General features: G+C 39.9%; 1 protein-coding gene across 1 annotated transcript in view; it reads right to left on the bottom strand.

The window, feature by feature from the left end:
- LOC103261537 (phospholipid-transporting ATPase IB-like) overlaps positions 1–19,173 on the bottom strand; it is a 115,987-nt gene that overhangs the window by 85,826 nt on the left and 10,988 nt on the right. The window contains 6 exon segments of the mRNA XM_021712926.1: positions 2,682–2,751; positions 2,754–2,847; positions 6,647–6,770; positions 7,172–7,242; positions 14,842–14,911; positions 18,010–18,083. Of these exon segments, the coding sequence (XP_021568601.1) occupies positions 2,682–2,751; positions 2,754–2,847; positions 6,647–6,770; positions 7,172–7,242; positions 14,842–14,911; positions 18,010–18,083 (503 nt within the window).

Raw genomic sequence — 19,173 nt, forward strand, 5'->3', positions numbered from 1 at the left:
ATAGCAAGAAAATAACCTGATTTTTTTTTAATGGACAAAGGACTCAAATAAACATTTTTCAAAAGAGGACATACAAAGGGCCAACAGGTATATGAGAAAATACTCAACATCAGTAATCATCAGAGAAAAGCAAATTAAAAATGCAATGTCAAAAGAGGACTGATTTTTTAAAAATGTATATATACACGATGGAATATTATGCAGCTATAAATAAGGACAAAATTATGAACTTTGCGGCAACGTGGATGGACTTAGAGGCTATAATACTGAATGATCTATCACAGAAACAAAGAACTGGGTATCACATGTTCTCACTCATAAGCGGGCCTTGAACAACGATCGTAATACTATAAGAAAGGGATTGGGAGTATTGGGAAACTGCCAGAGGAGGGTGGGGGCAGGATTGGCAGTAGTGAAAAGCTGCCAGGGGAGGGTGGGGCACACCTCATCAACAAAGGTACCTGCATAATGAACATTTGTATAACTAGCCCTGAATTGTACCCCACATATTTAAAATAAAAAAAAATTTTAAAGCCATAATGAACTGTCATCTCACACCTGTTAGGAAGGCAATTATCAAAAATACAAAAGTTTGGCAAGGATGTGGAGAAAAGAAAACCCTTATACACTGCTGGTGGGAATGTAAATGAGAACAGCTGCTTTGGAAAACAGTATGGAAGTTCCTCAAGAAAACATAATAGAAAACTACTATGCAATCGGTAATCTCGCTTCTGAGTATACAAGGTCTGACAATTAAGTTTGCAAGCTTATCCTAGAAAAAGTGCTCCATGTCTTATTGCTGAATATCACTACGGTCACCTTTGAAGTCAATCCCTTGGGAAACTATGCCCCGACACCAGTGCCTAGTTCACTCATCAAAGCAACTTCGGAACTCTTTTTCTGGAACAGCCGTCAGAGCTGTCATCATATTACCTTTGATGTCCTGAATGTCATCGAATGACTTCCTTGGAATATTTCCTTTCTCTTCAGGTAAAGAAAAAAGTTGCTGGGGCCAGATCAGGTGAGTAGGGAGGGTCTTCCAATACAGTTATTTGTACACTGCTGCCAACGTAAGCACAGAGTGGCAAGTTTGAGAATGTAGTTGTCAGACCTCAACAAAGAAGGACAAAAGCTTTGATGGCCATTTCAGAAAAAGAGTTCCAGAATGGCTTTGACAAGTGGACTAGGCACTGGCGTGGGTGCACAGTGCTTCCCAAGGGGAGGACTTCAAAGGTGACCATAGTGCTATGCAGCAACGAGGTATGTAGCACTTTTTCAAGGGTGGTTCACAAACCTAATTGTCAGACCTCATATATCCAAAAGAAAAGAAATTAGTCTGTTGAAGAGATCTCTGCACTCTCATTTTCACTGCCACTTTATTCACAATAGCCAAGATGTAGAATCAACCCAAATGTCCATCAATGGATGAACAAATAAAGAAAAAGTGATAGATATACACGATAGAATATTATTCAGCCTTTAAAAAGAAGGAAATGTTGACATTTGCCAAAACTTGCATGAATCAGGAGGACTTATGCATGCTAAGTTGAAATAAATCAGTCATAGAGAGACAAACACCACATGGCCTCACTTATTTACAGAATCTAAAAAAGTCAGTCATAGAAGTAGACACTGGTGGCTACCAGGGACAAGGGGTGATTGGAATGGGGAAAGGTTGGTCAAAGGACACAGTTTTAGTTAGACAGGAAAAATAAGTACTGGAGAAATAACGAAATTATTGAATAATGTGAAAACTGCTAGGAGAGTAGATTTTAAATGTTCTTACCACAAAACACTGATGAGCATATGAGGTAATACGTGAGGGGGGACCCTCAAAAACTGGAATTATCTTTCAGAGGGTGGACCCCTTGTAGTCCAGGCTTCCCTCACTAGGTAAGTATTCTAGGAACCCAGCTAGCCTGTTGTGAGAAGCTGAGTTTGGCTTTGGTGGAAAAAAAAATTTTTTTTTTTTTGTAGATTCCTTCAACACATTTGCCCATTTCATGATGGGTGATTTATGAGTGCACCTGCCCAAGCAAACTGAGTGTTCAGCACTTTTGGACAAAAAACATTGCATGACCCCCATGTCCCACCCTCCCCAATTGCCCGATCTCATCTCTAGTGGGTTTTTTTGTTTGTTTCTCTGATGAAAAAAATCCTCAAAGGGAAATGTTTTGCCAAGGTGGAAGAGATGAAACAAAAAATGGCAAAAACACTAAAAGTCATCCAAATTGATGAGTTCAAAAGGTGTTTTGAGTACTGGAAAAAGCATCTCGATAGATGTACTGCATCAAACTGAGAGTACTTCGAAGGTGACTGAAATTTAAACATGTAAGAATAAATAATTTTTTATAAATAACTTCTGGGTTTTGGGGGGTTTTCCCTTCGTATACATTAATTAGCTTGATCAGATCATTTCACAATGTACACATATGTCAAAATATCATTGCACCCTATATATGTAAACAATTATTACAGGTAAATTAAAAACAAATTTAAAAAATCTTATGAAGGGAACATTCTGTTTCTAATACTTATTAGCTCTCAGTTTCTCAAAAATCATACACCGTTTAGCATAAGTGCCTTCACTGTTAAGTAAAAGTGTGGGAACAAGTCTTCAAGGTCACTTTAAAAAGCGAAATGACTTCCAAAAACGACAGCTTCTTGTCACCCCCGGAAACTCACCCTTCCTCATATACCAAATGTCTGTGCCAAACATTTGACTCCAGAGCGTGGTCCTCACACAGCTCCCACGGACATGACCAGAAGCACCAGGAACAAAATGAGGATTTGCACACTGGTCACCTTCTCAGCATTTGATCTCTTCAGAGGTGACTTGACGGAATTCTGCACCATAAAGAGCACATGCATATACCACCAAAAGCAAAACAAAAGCCAAGGAATTATAGGGTACACACATTTTGGTTGCAAGAAGAAAAAATTCTAACAGTAGAATGTAGAATTTTTTTTTTTGTCAAATAACTAACAGAATATAAACATGCCACATTGTTGAATGACCATGGCTTTTCCACTGGTGTCATGAAAAACATTTGTTGCTTCATGGAAAACATGTTCACACAGCATATCCATCACTTCAAAGTTCCAGGATTTTAAAAACACCACATGTGGTAAGTCTCACAGTCTAGGTGAACTTCTGTAGAGGAGGGGAAAAAAAGTCCTAATTTATTCACCTTATTACTTGTAGTTGTGGAATTATTGCTAGAGGTGAGTGGATTGCCTGAGCCCACGGGTTCAAGACCCACCTGGGCAACTTGGCGAAACCTCATCTCTACAACAAATCAAAAATTAGCCAGGCGTGGTAGCGCACACCTGTAGTTCCAGTTACTTGGAAGCCTGAGGCGGAAGGATCATCGGCACCCAGCAGGCAAGGCTGCGGTGGCCGGGAGCGGCAACTGCACTCCAGTATGGGCGACAGAGTGAGACTCCAACTAAAAAAAAAAAAACAAACCATGAAGGCCGGCTCGTTGGCTCAGCCTGTAATCCCAGCAATTTGGGAGGCCAAGGCAAGTGAAATGCCTGAGTCTGTGGGTTTGAGAGCAGCCCAGGCAACTTGGCAAGACCTCATCTCTACAATAAATAAAAAATTAGCTGGGCATGGTATCATGCACCTATAGTTCTGGCTACTTGGAAGGCTGAGGCAGAAAGCTCGCTAGGGCCCAGCAGGTAGACGCTGGAGTAGCTGTGAGCATGCCACTGCACTCCGGCCTGGGTAATAGAGTGAGACTCCAACTCAAAAAAAAAAAAAAAAAAAAACCATGAAAAGATGTCTTTCACCTAAGTCCGTTGAGAAAATCTTCAAGGTTGTATCAATACAATAATTGTTCTAACGTGCTTATTTCAGGGAAACCAAAGCTCTGGGTTAAAGACCAGGAAAAATCTTCTGAACTATATCACCTACTTGAAGTGAGTGTTTTAAATGTTAATTTTCTATTGGGTTTTCCTATAAATTTATGTGTAATTGTTTGCAAAGGACTATGGTGACACAGACCCCCAAAATTCTTAACTTTTCAATCATATTTTACCAGATTCAATTGACCACTTCTACATTTTAATTAAACTGTAGAAGCATAAATGCTCCATTTACAAATTATGAAAATAGGAACTAATAATGTAAATAACTCTACTTCTTTGCAAAGCACAGAAACAGATGAGGTTTAAAATAATCCTAGGCGAAATTGCATTAAGCATATTACAAAGGAATGTCTTTGTCACTTCACTTATAGATATTTATATGTTCATATATACATGCATACATATATAACAATGTATATTATTTCTTCTCTTTGATTAACGTGTGTAAGTAATAGCTTCAAAATGCTGTATAAAGAGAATCGTTTTCAGCCAAGTGTATTGGTCTAAAATCTGTGGTCAGGAAATATCTATATTTACTAGTCGTTTCTTTCCTAAAGTCATGAAGAATGCCTCTCTTAAATTTCTATCATTCTGAAATGACACGGTCGCCATGTATAATAATCCCTGCAATGATTTAGAGCCACAAAATGATGCCATCAAGCAAATGCCCTTTTCAGCAGCGACAGCACAGACCAGCCACACCAGGAGAATCATGAAATGGTTTTTTGTTAATTTACAATGGACATTTAAATCTTAGCTGTGTTGTAGTACTGTATATATCATTAAATAATACAGCATTATCACTTGAAGATAATGGAATGCAAACATGTGCAGTGTAGTGTTGGAGAAACGTGCAGTTCACAACAGACTCCTGAGGCGTGATAGCGTGGGTCCAAGTGGAACACATGCAACAACTGATGATTAACTTTGCTCCTCTGTTCAAACGCAGTCTTCTTTTTGTGCCCAAATTTGCATCTACATCCCTGTCCTTGCTGGGGTCCCTAAGAAAATCCGAGGTGAAACACACAATGATGCACCCCTGCAAGGGTAGTCCAGAGGCAGCGAGAGTGAGAGAGACAAGGAAGGTGAGACAGCTAAGTGGAAAGCAGGCACAAGGTGGCCTGGCACTGAGCTGGCCGTAGCTTTGAGCTCACCCAGGCCTTCTGCAGTGTGGGACCCGGCTGCCCTCTGTCTCCCATCATTCCACGCCGGCTTCCCCAGCCCTCTACACAACAGCCACGCTGAGCCGCCCCGCCCATTGGGGTTTTGGACATGCACAGATTCTTGGCCTAGAGTCCTCTTCCTGGGTTCCTATTCCTTCTTACCTCCCCGCTCCTTTTAATCTCTCTATTCTACTCATCCTTAAGATTTCGATTTAAGCCGGGCTCGGTGGCTCAACCTGTCATCCCGCGCCTTTGGGAGGCTGAGGTGAGTGGATTGCCTGAGCCCGCAGGTTCGAGACCCGCCTGGGCAGTGAGACCTCATCTCTACAATAAATCAAAAAATCAGCCGGGCGTGATAGCGTGCGCCTGTAGTTCCAGCTACTCGGAAGGCTGAGGCTGAAGGATCGCCGGAGCCCAGCAGGTCGAGGCTGCGGTGGCTGGGAGCGGCCACTGCACTCCAGTCTGGGTGACGGAGTGAGACTCCAACTCAAAAAAAAAAAAAAGATTTCGGTTTATGTGTAACTTCCTGTTGGGTCCAATGGGGTTCTGATGCATACACATGGTGCCCTATACTTACTCCTCTTCACTTACCTCTTGGTATTATATTATCTTGCTGTCCTTACGGTCTTCCCACACACCGTCAATTGGAGACAGGAAACATACGCTGCTTCCTACTGCACCCCAGGGTCTTAGCACAATGCCTGGCACTAACTGGATGCTAAATCGATACTTGCCCCGGCAAGTACAGGGATGTAGCTGCAAATTTGGTCACAAAAAGAAGTTTGTACTTGGATCTTGCTAAGCTGGGTACCTCTTAGCAAGACATGATGGGGCCCAGCTGGAAACTGGCTAAAAATAAAAAGAGCATTTATGAAGTATCAAACAACTGTTCTCGCTTCATGGTGTAAAGAAAACATAGATTTTCACTTTACATATATTTTGTCCAGTCCAGTTTTTTGGGCAAATGACAGTTAAAGCCAAATGTTGTGTTTTAGAAAACTGAAATATGGGTAGACTTACTGTTAAGTCACTTCTCATTAGTAACAAACATTCAAGAAATTCCTAATCCAAAACAAGATATCCTGAAGAGTGATCAAAAGATTGCAACTGAGAGGAATTGTACATGAATGTGATAACAGGTAGAACTTCTATTGTCAGTCTGGCAGAGAAAAAAAAAAAATCTTTCTGTACCTGGGATCCATATATAGACTAGAATCAGTCCACGTAGATGTCATGTAAAACAAGCATTATTTATATCAGGACATTTTTTAAATGGAAGCAAAGCAACATACATTGTTTATGAAAAGTAATCATTTCAAACTACTTATAACTTATTCAATTTATGTAAATGAGGAAAACATAAGTTAGAACAAAGTTTCTCCCAGTTCCTGAAGAGATGGGATAATTGTGCTTTGGGAAATAAATGTCTAGTAGGAAATAAGTTTAAGAGTCAGAAGAAATATATAAAATTAGAGGTGAAATAAAAACCTCCCCTAAAATTTCAAATAGTAAACAGAAATAAGCCTCCTAGATCTAAGAGACATATACTAAATACTCTTACTTCATAAAAGCAGAAGGAAAAATCTAGAAGCAGTATTATTTGTCATCACAGATGATGCTAACTGCAAGAGTTTGGTTTCAAATCTAGTGTAAACAACTATACCAATGACCCACTGAGTATTTCTAAGCTGGGTACCTCTTAGCAAGACCTGGTGGGGCCGAACTGGAACCTGGCTAAAAATAAAAAGAGCTTTTATAAAGTACCAAAGAAGTGTTCTCTCTTCACAATGTAAGCAAACAAACAAAACATAGATTTTCATTTTACATATATTTTCTTTTGACAAGTCCAGCTTTTTGGGCAAATTGACAATAAAACAGATATTTCGCCATAAAAAGTGCTTATTCCTAAGAGAGCACAAGAGCGTTTTTGCTTTCAAGCCCATTTCTCACCATTTCAAACAAATGTTGGTTCAAAATTTCAGAGGGAAAAATTCATCCCTTATACCCAGAGTGACTATGAAATGCATTTGTCAGAGAGGATTATGTGGACAAATAGATAATGGTGTGCCAAGCTATGAATCTATGGAAAGAATTGCAAGTGGTCATTCACAGCTCAGGAAGCAAGCTCAGTCCACCAATGTTTCCTTGCCTTCTTCCTCTCCAGCATCCGCTGACTCGCTACATAAAAGATGCTCCCATGAAAATCCTAAGTGGAAAGTAGGCAGAAGTGGGAAAGCAAGAAAATCTCCTCTGTCGTTATCAGACCAAATCCCTACTACTGCTCTTTGGTGAGTTTCAAAACCTTGCTCTTCCCAATGATTTACACCAAGGAAACTTGAACCTGACCTCTCTAGCTCTAGGGTTACTGATTAAGAAAGTGCCATACACGTCCCACCTATATTTAGGCTTCTGACTCTGTCGCCCAGGCTGGAGTGCTGTGGCACGGTCACGGTCACTGCAGCCTTGACCTGCAGGGCTCAGGTAATCCTTCCATCTCGGCCACCCAAGTAGCTGGGATTACAGGTGCACGCCACCACATCCGGGTGACTTTTGGATTTATTATAGAGATGAGGCCTTGTCAAGTTGCCCAAACTGGTCTCGAACCCCTCAGCTCAGACAATCCTCTCACTTTGGCCTCCCAAAGTGATAGGATTACAGGTGTGAGCCACCATGCCCGGCAAGAATTCTTTTTTTAAACCAATACACAGATGCTTCAGGGTATTTTAAAGTCAAGTAAAATATGAACAAGTATAATGTTTTAACATGTTATTGGCTGACAGAACAAAAAAGCTCACATTCTATGTTCCATGAAAGAAAAAAATAACTGTTTGATAAAAGAAAGATGATACCTTTTACCAGGTAAGCCCAAGGTTCCAACAAAGGTATCGAAATGGCAGTTAGGTCCTTCACGGTTTATTCTTCCAGCTAGATTTAACAGTTTTTTTGTTTGTTTGTTTGCATTTCGGCTGTTTCTGGCAAAGCCTGTATGATAAAACCAAAGGGAGAAAATGAAAATAAAAGTTTAATGTACCGTGGCAAAGTTCCATGCCTCCAGTAGTTAATAAAAGATGATGAAAGTCAGTATCCAAAAATGGAATACCGATCAAGCTTTAACATAAACTTTGTTAGAAGACTTTGCCATTCCAGCATTTTGCAACTAATTGTAATAAAATCAAAAGAGGTAGAAAAATTAAGTTTCCATTAAAATATCATTTTGAAAGTGTAATCACTGTAACCAAGCATTATATAATGTTTTAATACATGTATAAACATAGCTGATGAGGCTAAACTATGGGTCACATTTAGAGTAGCAAAGATCTAGAACCTAGAACAGTGGTTCCAAACTTTTGCAGGTATTGAATTCACCTAGAGGTCTCGTTAACAAGCATTTCTAGGAACTATCTCCAGGGTCTTTTCTTAGGTGTCTCTGGGTGAGTGCCACAATTTGTATTTTTAACAGTTCCCAGAGGATAATGATGTTAGGTATAGTGCTATTCAATTTATTTAAAATATTTGGGGAAAAAAATAAAATAAAATATTTGAACATTTTCCTGTTATCTTTCTGTTATTTATTTCTAGTTTTATTCCATTGTGAATACAGAGAACACACTCTGTATTTCTTTTTTTTTTTTTTTTTGAATTGGAGTCTCACTCTGTCTCCCAGACTGGAGTGCAGTGGCTGCTCCCGGCCACCGCAGCCTCAACCTGCTGGGCTCCGGCGATCCTTCCGCCTCAGCCTTCCAAGTAGCCAGAATTACAGGCATGTGCTACCACGCCCGGCTGATTTTTTGATTTATTGTAGAGATGGGGTCTCGCTGCCCAGGCGGGTCTCGAACCCGTGGGCTCAGGCAATTCACTCACCTCAGCCTCCCAAAGGCGCGGGATTACAGGCTGAACCACCGAGCCTAGATCTCTGTATTTCAATTCTTTTAACTTTGTGTCATGACCAGGTATTGCCTATCTTGGTGCATGTGTCTTGGGCAATTGAAAATAATGTGTATCCTTCTGTTGTTGGGTATTGTTCTATAGCATTCTGTTGTTGAGAGTTCTATAAATATCAAATAAATCTTTTTGGCTGGTGGTGTTGAGTTCTTCCATACCCTTGAAGATTTTCTATCTGGTTGTCAATTGAAGGAAGAGAGTTGTTGAAGTCTCCAATTATAACTGTGGATTTATATATTTATTTATTTGTTAAGTTCTATTAATTTTACCTTCAAATATTTTGTAGCTGTTTTTTCGTGCAAATATTAGAATTACTATGTCTCCTTAGTGGGTTGCTCCTTCTTTTCATTAAATGATGTCCCTCTCTGTTTCTGGCAATTTTCTTTGTTTTGAAGTCTATCTGATATTAATATAGTCACTTCTAATTGAACTTTACCTAATGTATATTTTTCTATCCTTTTACTTTTAAACTGCCTGTACCATTATATTTGAAGTGAGTTTTGTGTAGACAACATGTAGCAGCTAGCTCATGTTTTTAAATTCACTGTGCCAGTCTATGTCTTTTAATTGGTAAATTAGGCCATTGGCATTTAATATAACTATTGAATTTTTTTCTGTTTGCTCAACCTAGTTTTTGTTTTGTTTTATTTTGCTTTTCCTGACTTCCTGTGGGTTACCTTAATGGTTTTTAGAATTCTATTTTGATTTACCAATAGTGTTTTTTAGTGTATCTCTTTATATAGTTATGTTAATGGTTGCTCTAAGTATTACATTATCCATACATGACTTCTCAGTCTATTTATGTCATCATTTTACAAGTTTGTATAAAGTATAGAAGTATAACATCCTTTTATGTCCTTTTACCCTCTCCAGTATAGTATATACCTTAAATAATTTTTGTACATACATTTAGAACCACATCAGAGTTTTATAATTTTTACTTCAACCATCAGACATAACTTAGAAAACTCAAAAGAAAGAAGCTTATTGTATTTAGCCTTATTTCTTTTTTCTTTATTTTATTCTAAAGATGTGGGGTACAAATCAGGATTAGGTACATAAGTGGTCTACGTGCAGGTGAAGTTTGGGCCTCTCACTGGTCCTCATGTCCCCTGGTTTAGGACCAGGCACCTTTATTGATGTTATGTGCTCCCCCCTCCCTCCCCTGGCAGTGTCCCACTGCTGCCGATCCCTTTCTTGTAGTATTATGATAAATGTTCAGGATCCACATATGAGCAAGAACATGTGGTATTCAGTTCTTTGTTTCTGAGAAAGATCACTGAGTATGATAGACTCTAAATCCATCCAAGTTGCTGCAAAGTCCATAATTTTGTCCTTCTTCATGGCTGCATAATACTCTATCATATATATATATCATACTTTTTAAATCCAGTTCACTTTCAATGGGCAGCAAGGTTGGTTCCATGTTTTTGCTATTGTTAATAGTAGTATTTAGCCTTATTTTTGCTTATCATGTTTTTCTTCTTTTTTTCTTTTTCTTTCTTTATTGTTCCCTTTCTGTTTAGAGACCTTCCTTTAGCCATTCTTTTAGGTCTTCTGGCAACAAATTCTACTTTCCCTTTGTTTGAGAATGTCTTAATTTCTTCTTCATCCTTGAAATATGTTTTTGTTGGATACAATTCTGGGCTGACAGTTCTTCTCTTTCAGCCTTGAAAAAGGATGTGCTACTTTCTCCCAATGTTCATGGTTTTTAATGAGAAATCTGTTGTTATTCAAATTGTCTGTCTCCTATAGGTAGTCATTTTGCTCTCACTGTTTTCAAAATCTTTTTCTTTGTTTCAGAAGTTTGACTATGAAATATCTTGGTATGGATTTCTTTGGATTTATCCTTTTTTGTTTGTTCACTTTGTTGTGTCTATAGTTTATATTTTTTGACAAATTTGGGAAGTTTTCAGCCACATTGTTCTTCCCTGTTCTCCTTCTAAGACTCTGGTGACATGAAAGTTAGCTGTTTGGTTATATTTCCACAGATCTCTGCAACCTGATTTTTTTTTCAGTCTGTTTCCACCATTGTTGGGAGCCAGACTTGGAGGCTCACCTGATTGACAGGGTCCTGGTGGGCCGAAGAACCCGGGCCACAGGGCGATCCCGGGAAGCTGAGGCCCTTCTGTCTTCCACCTTTATCGTTGGTACGGCCGAAGAATTCTGTGCAGTCATGGAAGAAGAAAATGGCATGTTTATGTGAAGTACTCACAGCTAACCTGGGAATGTCATGGTTCATTTTTCCACTTCCCACTATGCCGTTTGGCCTCTTCTAACATATGCAATGGTTAAACTCTGAAGCACATCAAGAATTCTTTCTTTTACTTGGTTATAAGTTACTAGATATTGCTTGAGTAAAAAATGATAAGTATATTCACTCCTTATTTGATTTAGAATTATGTAGTTCATTATGAATTCATTATAATTATGTAGTTCATTATGTAGTTCATTATGAATTCATTATAAGTTCTAACACTTATCTAGAAGTTATATAGGTGATTTATAACACTGTTTTCACAGATTTAGGATGAAGATTAATCGTTAAGGTTTTTACTTAATTCAATAGTTAAAATTCTAAGTTAATGTTTATAGAGTAGGTTTTCACTGAATTCATAATATATTAATTGGATAATTTTATGATAAATGAACTAAATACAGAGAGCAACCTTGGGGGCCTGGGAAACATCACTAAAAGCTTCTTTAAGTTTTTTTTAGAAATACACACTGCAGGATAAGAGAAAAGTAACCAAGACACCTGAACAAGAAAGGCAATTACGAAGCTTTGAAGGTCATAGAAGCCCCAGAGAGAAAACTCCTGCTACATGGAGAACTGTGCACCTGGAAACTTTCTTGAAGCACTTCAAGGACTGTAATTTGGGACTTTGGACTAAAACTATCATTTTTGGCTTTATGAAAAAGACTTATTGACTGAAAGCAGATAGTGTTCTTGGCTTTTTTGTTGCTTCTAGACCGTTAGATGGTGGTAACTTTTAAAGGATATGTACGTGAAGGAATTTTCTTTGTCTTGCCCCTTTATGAATGGTATAAAAGCTTTCTGTTAACTAACATTAAATGTCATCTGGTCTCTGGTCTGCAAGCAGGTGTCCAAGTAGTATATTATTTCGTCGTAAGTTCCTTCTTTCGCCTACTCTATATCTTCTTCAGGAAATCCCACACCGGGCGGGAGCAGGCCCCCACACACCATGTTGTTCAAACTGGGTAATTTCTATGGTTTTGTCTTTCATTTCACTGTTTATTTCTTCCATTCCTTCCATTTGCTGTTAAACCTATCATTTAAGGATTTTTAAAATTTCAGTTATTACATTTTTAATTGATAGAATTTCTATTCAGTTCTTTATATATTCTATTTCTTTGCTGGAATTTTCTATTTATTAGCTGAGACATTTTATATTTCCACTTGTTTCAAGCACATTGCAATTGCTCCCTGAAGCTTTCTTATGATAGATGCTTTAAAGTCTCTGTCAGATCATTGTAAATTCTGTAATCTTGGAGTCCACTGTCTTTTTTCATCAACTTTGAGATCTTCCTGGTTTTTGATATGATGTATTACTTTCAATAAAACCTGGACATTTTGAGTACTATGTTGGGAGACTCTGAAGATCATTTAAATCTGTTTTATCTGGCTTTCTCTGACACAGCTCCAATGGCAGAAGGGGGAATTGCCTCATGATTGCAAAACAGGGGTAATGTACAAGTTGTTCACTTGGCCTCTTTTAACAGCCAAGGAGGGGCTCCTTGTTACAGCTGGGCTAAGGTGGAAGTTCTGTCTCTCCTGCAGAAATTCAGTGATACCTCCTGGCATGAAGGAATTGGAATGCCCTGTTTCTGCTGTCCACATGGTCTCCACTGGCACAGTGAAAGGAGGGAAGGACGTCATTACCGCCTGGCAGAAATGAAAGTCCTGTCTCTCTGTTTGGCTTCCTGTGACACCACCCTTATAAGGGAGTAAGGGTGCCTCACTACAGCCTAGAAGTCTAGGCACTCTACTCAACCTTTGCAGGCATGGGTGGGAATGGGGCCATATTTTCACAATGGTGTTTGGCTGATGTAAAGTGGCTATTGTCTAAAAGTTTTCTGTCTTGCTAGGCTGCCCATTTTCTGATCCTTTGACTAGAGAGAGCAGGCTTTTGTTGGGTTTGTTGTTGTTGTTGTTTTTTGTCTGTGTCCATTGATCTCTCTGGGTTTCTGACTTCTTCCATTCCAAGCCTGAAATATATGAGACAAAAGGAAAACTCAGGGAACTCATCCACCCTGTTGTTCCCTGGAGTCCAAGGTCCCTCACCAGTCTGCCTCCTTCCATTCTTTCAGAGTCTTCTAATGTCTGTTTTCTAAATCTTACCCAAAATTGTTAGTTGTTCTTAGCAGGAAAAATAGGGAATAGTTTGTATATTCCATCTTCCAGAAACCTAAGTCTGCAATAGCATTTTTTAAAATCTGGAAGGTACCACCAAACTATTACAATGACTACCATTAAGAATAAATGTGAAATCTGGGAGGTAGGAAGGGTTAAAGAGACTCTGTATGTTTCTGTATTATTTATATTATTTTTACAAAGATGGTACGTTACTTTGAAAAGTTCTAATTGTTTCCATTTTCAATTAAAGTTTACAAAAAATATTAGCAAACAAACGTGAATAATCAGATGTAAAATCAGAAGAGTTTTTTTTTACTAAGCAAACTAATAAAGCAGAGGATAAATTATTCTAAAGATCAATGTATTTTTCCCAGTAATAAAAAGTTCATTGGAAAACCACCTTCTTGCATTCATAATCATAAGCTGCTGTGAAATTAAAATAGTAATTTTATTTTCATTATATATGTGTGTGAATACATAGATACTTTTTTTTTTAGTAATCAAAATGGTTTTCTTGTGTTTGCTAAAAATCAAAAGACAATGAATGCCATATGTGAAAAAATAATATAGATAGAGTGGCTGTTTCCTCATGGTCCAGTCTGTCATTAAAGTTTCTCTGCTAGCCGGGCTCGGTTGCTCAGCCTGTAATCCCGCGCTTTGGGAGGCTGAGGTGAGTGGATTGCCTGAGCCCGCGGGTTCGAGACCCGCCTGGGCAGCGAGACCTCATCTCTACAATAAATAAAAAAATCAGCTGGGCATGGTAGTGCATGCCTGTAATTCCGGCTACTTGGAAGACTGAGGTGGAAGAATCGCCGGAGCCCAGCAGGTCGAGGCTGCGGTGGCCGGGAGCGGCCACTGCACTCCAGTCTGGGCGACAGAGTGAGACTCCAACTCAAAAAAAAAAAAAAAAAGTTTCTCTGCTGCCCTCAGTTGACGAGGGTGTGAGAACTCAACACAGCAGGTGGGTGCACTCAGATCATCTCAGCTGGAAACACTTAAACACACACTCTGACCCACCTTCTTTTCAAATTCAGGCACAAGTGGCCTCCCTGAGACTTCCATTTTAAAAGCAATGATGCATACGATTATGAGACTTCTTACATTTTCAAGCACATTTGTAATTCGCACCTCTCCTCCTTTAAATCCAGCTGTGATATTTAGCCATGACAGCACTTTTATCACCAAAGCACTAACAGAAATAGCTTCAAAACAACATGCCTAAAGGTGTGTTAATTCTTTATGATCTGAATTTTATAACCCAAATTTTTATAGCGATAGTAACACATTCACCCAGTTTCCAATAATAATGATGATGATGATGATGATGATGATATACTGTTTAAATATCTGATGAGGATAAATTACATTCATTCAATTGTGGTGAGATAATTTTGTTTCTGGAAAGAAAAAAAAAAGCTAGTGCCCAACAAAACTTCACACTGTGGGCTTAAGATGTAAAATTAGGATAAGAAAAGGTGTGTTCACCTGCCATATCTTTAGGTTAGTCTCTCCATCCAGGTTAGATGTTTCTATGTAACACATCGACTGAGGCTCACTAGGAAAATAAAAATAAATAATATTGAGTTAATATCTCCATCAAATTATTTTCCTGGTAATGGTACACATGAAGCAAGACTCACATCCATAACCATTCTTCAAAACAGAAAGGACTACAAACAACTACCTTGCCAGAAGATATTAGCAGTCTGATCCTACCAGCCTAAAATCCACCTTGCAGAAAGTTGAACAGAACAGCTTCTACCCTTACAGTCCTGTGTGATTACTCCTTAACCTCAAAAAGGGAAATTGCTGAGGATGAACAGATTTACAAAGTTCAGAACAGTCACGTCTAAGGTCAAGTCTAAAATTCTGTTATTTTCTAAATAGAGTTCGTTGTAAAGAAAAAGGCTCTGTGGCCTTCTGGATGGGAGTAAATCCTTCAGGACAGGCATGGTCACAGCAGAGTCCCTGAGACATAAAGAAGAATAAAAGTAGGGATAGAAAATAGAGAATGAAGTAGGGGTAGGAGATGGCCTTTGTGATAAAACAATGCTTAAACCGAGGCTTGCAGGAGTGGGAAGCATGAGCCACATGTCTGAAGTGTTTTCCAGGAGGATAAAAAACTATGAGCAGGTAACAGCTGCGCTTGGGAATTCTGTCTCCACTTAACCTCAACAGTTAGGAAGTCAAGGCACTGAATTAACAAACATTTCTTCCATGTTTAATGTCAACTCATTTATGAAAATCAATCGCCAGGCGTAGTGGTTCAAGCCTGTCATCCCATCACTTTGGGAGGCAGAGGTGACAAGAATGCCTGACCCCACGGGTTGGAGACCAGCCTGGGCACCATGGCGAGACCCTGTCTCTATAACCAGTCAAAAATTAGCCAGCCGTGGCAGCGCACGCCTGTGGTTCTAGCTACCTGGAAGACTGAGGTGGAAGGATCACCTGAGCCTAACAGGTCGAGGCTGTGGTGGCCATGACTGTGCCACTGCAGCCTGGGTGACAGAGTGAGACCTTGACTCAAAAAAGAAAAGAAAACAAATCATTTTGGAGGAAAAATCACAAACAATAACAAACATTGCCCATCAAAGTTCATTGCCTCTTACATTCTGACTTATCTCTTTTTTATCTCTTTTTATCTTATTCACTGAAATATCAGGTTTGAAGCAAGATAATCTGTATTCATTTAACTGGCTAGGATCATATACCCCCAAGTAATGACAAATATATTATTTATATTGCAATATACATTAGATATAGAATATATCTAATATTAAAAATATAAATTCATTTGGAAGGCCAGGATACAGTAAGTTTCTTCTCATGGGAGTATCCCCTTTTCTCTGTTCCTCGGCCTTTGTACTCCCTACATCAACAAAACAGAAGCTCTAGTTCTTGGAGTTTGGTGGAAAAGGCCTGTGTTGGCAGGGCGGAGATTACCTTCCAGGGACTATAGGATTCCAGTTCATTCTGGGCTCTCTGGTTTTCTTACATTCATGCCAGCTCAAGCATGTAGGGGTGTGTATGTGCGCGCGCGCGCCTTTGTTACTTGTATGGGGGCAGGGAAAATCACTTAGAAAATATAACCTACAAAAGTGCCTCCCAAAAAAGTCTAAGAATAATACATTTTGTCCTCCCCCTTCCTCCCCCCGCAAAATACAGTTCTGATAATAGCAGTATTTTATTGGAAGTAAAGAAGAGGCAAAGATACACATAAAAATGATATAGAGGTTATAAAACAAAACCTCTTATGGTATCTCTGTGGCCTCTGGGTCAACCCCATACTCCCAGGCAAATCCAGGAGGGAAACAGACATCCACAACAGTGAAGTTCCTTTGTTGACAGAGCGGATGGAGTGATGGATTTTGGATGGCAAAAGAGCCTGTGGTGTTGTGATGCTTTTCCAGAAGCTTGGAGAATGGCCCCAGGACTAATCTGCCTCCCTTCCGTGCTCCAACAGAAGGTATGTCTTGAAAGCTGGGGACACGTTTTGGGTCCCTTTGAGGTAACAGTGACTTGACCTGGGGACCCAGCTTGCCCACCATGTCAAGTGCAGGCATGTTGATGACTGTGGTTCCTCTGAAGCCCCAGACCACCCATATGTCTTACAGCACCATGGGGAAGGACAGCTGAGCTCCTGGGGGCCCAACAGGGAAACCAAAGGGGAGGTGGCAAATTCAGACCCAATGGGAAGGAAATATCTACTCTAGGGGGTCTCTGTGTACGTTTTATCTGAAAGAGCTGGTGAATAAAGCAATAGAGATCCCCGTTAAAAGAGCTCTGCTTTGAAACATGGGAATATGGGTCTTAACATGAATCTCTGTGTGAGTCAGTATTCTTACAGAATAGAAATACCTCAGGTTCGCCGTGAAAACTAAATGAGATAAGTATAATTTTTTTTTAAGTTTAGTTGAATGTCTGCAGGAATTATAGAAGGAATGAAACTGAGCCAAGAATTAAGATAGAAAAAAAATACATCCAGGGAAATTAAAGAAAAGGTTATAAAAGTATGAAACAAAGGTCAGTGTCCTGTGGCCCATAGGCCAAATCTGACCCACAGCTGTTTTTATAAAGTTTTATTGGAACACGACCACACCCATTTATTTACTGATAGCCTGTGGCTGCTTTTGACATAATAAAGACTGAGTCGAAGAGTGGTAAGAGAGACTGCAGGGACCACAAAACGGAACATGGTTACTTTCTGTCCCTTTACAGAAAAGGTTTGCAACCACTGGTCTACAATAAGGTGAAAAAAATGAGGGAAAAAAAGTGTGACTTCTGCCTTGGACATTCTTTTTTTTTTTTTGAGTTGGAGTCTCACTCCATCACCTAGGCTACAGTGCAGTGGCACACTCATCGCCACCCCAGCACTGATCTGCTGGGCTCCGGTGATCCTTCTGCCTCAGCCTTTCAAGTAGCCAGAACTACAAGTGCACATTACCATGCCCAGTTCATTTTTTATTTATTGTAGAGATGAGGTCTCACCAAGTTTCCTGGGCTGGTCTCGAACCCACAGACTCAAGCAATCCACTTACCTCTGTCTCCTAAAGAGCTAGGATTACAGGCTGAGCCACCGAGCCCAGCCTTGGGCGTTCTTAAAATTTCCAACTCAGAATAAAAGTTCCCTACATGCCCACCAATAAAACTAACCTGGAAGAAATCAGGACCATGTCTGCAGTAAGGAACTCCCCGTTGAAGGCCTTCACAATGTCACCCACGTTCACCTTTTATTTTTTATTTTTTTATTTTTTGAGTTGGAGTCTCACTCTGTCACCCAGACTGAGTGCAGTGGCCGCTCCCGGCCACCACAGCCTCGATCCGCTGGGCTCCGACGATCCTTCCATCTCAGCCTTCCAAGTAGCTGGAATTACAGGCACGCGCTACCACGCCTGGCTAATTTTTTGATTTTATTGTAGAGATGAGGTCTCACCTGCCCGGGCGGGTCTCGGACCCGCAGGCTCAGGCAATCCACTCACCTCAGCCTCCCAAAGGCGCGGGATCACAGGCTGAGCCACCGAGCCCGGCTCACGTTCACCTTTTAAACCAGGAGAGAGAAGATGGAAGCATGAATCTCAGAAGCACAGAGGCTAAACGTGTCCAATGCTCTCAAGTGCAATATGAAGATCTCTTAGTCATCCTGATACATTTCAGCTACATTCGAATTATTTTATTTCCTGATGGAATTATTCCTCCAAAGCAGTTATTCTTCTTTTTTCAATTTGCCATGACTTTTTCTTCACAGTGCCCAGTGTGGTTTTGTTTGTTTGCTTGATTGATTTCAGGGTTAGGTACATAAGTAGTCATCATACAGGTGAAGTTTGGGCCTCCCATTGGCCTGGTTGGAGATCAGGTACCCTTATTAGTGTTATGTGCCCCCACCTCCTCCTGGCAGTGACTTGCTACCACTAATCCCTTTAATGTAGTGTTATGCTAAATGTTCAGGGTCCACTTTATGAGTAAGCACATGTGGTACTCAATTCTTTGTCTCTGTGATAGATCACTGAGCATGATGGACTCTAAATTCATCCAAATTGCTACCAGGTTCATAATTTTGTCCTTGATGGCTGCATACTATTCCATTGTATATATGTCTCACATTTTTTAATCCAGTCCACTTTGACAGGCAGCACGGTTGGTTCCATGTTTTTGCTATCAACATAGTTCCTCTTAATCACCAGCGAGTCTGCCATCCCATTCCCCTTTACTCCCCCTACCTATCCCCCCTCCCCCCGATTGTTTGGCAGTGTCTGAAGACATTTTTTGTCTTCACAACAGTAAGGGTGAGGGGGATGAGGCTACTGCCATCTAGTGGAT

This window comes from Carlito syrichta, unplaced genomic scaffold (genome assembly GCF_000164805.1).
Source record: "Carlito syrichta isolate Samal-C Ts95f unplaced genomic scaffold, Tarsius_syrichta-2.0.1 Scaffold303736, whole genome shotgun sequence".
Lineage (NCBI taxonomy): Eukaryota > Metazoa > Chordata > Mammalia > Primates > Tarsiidae > Carlito > Carlito syrichta.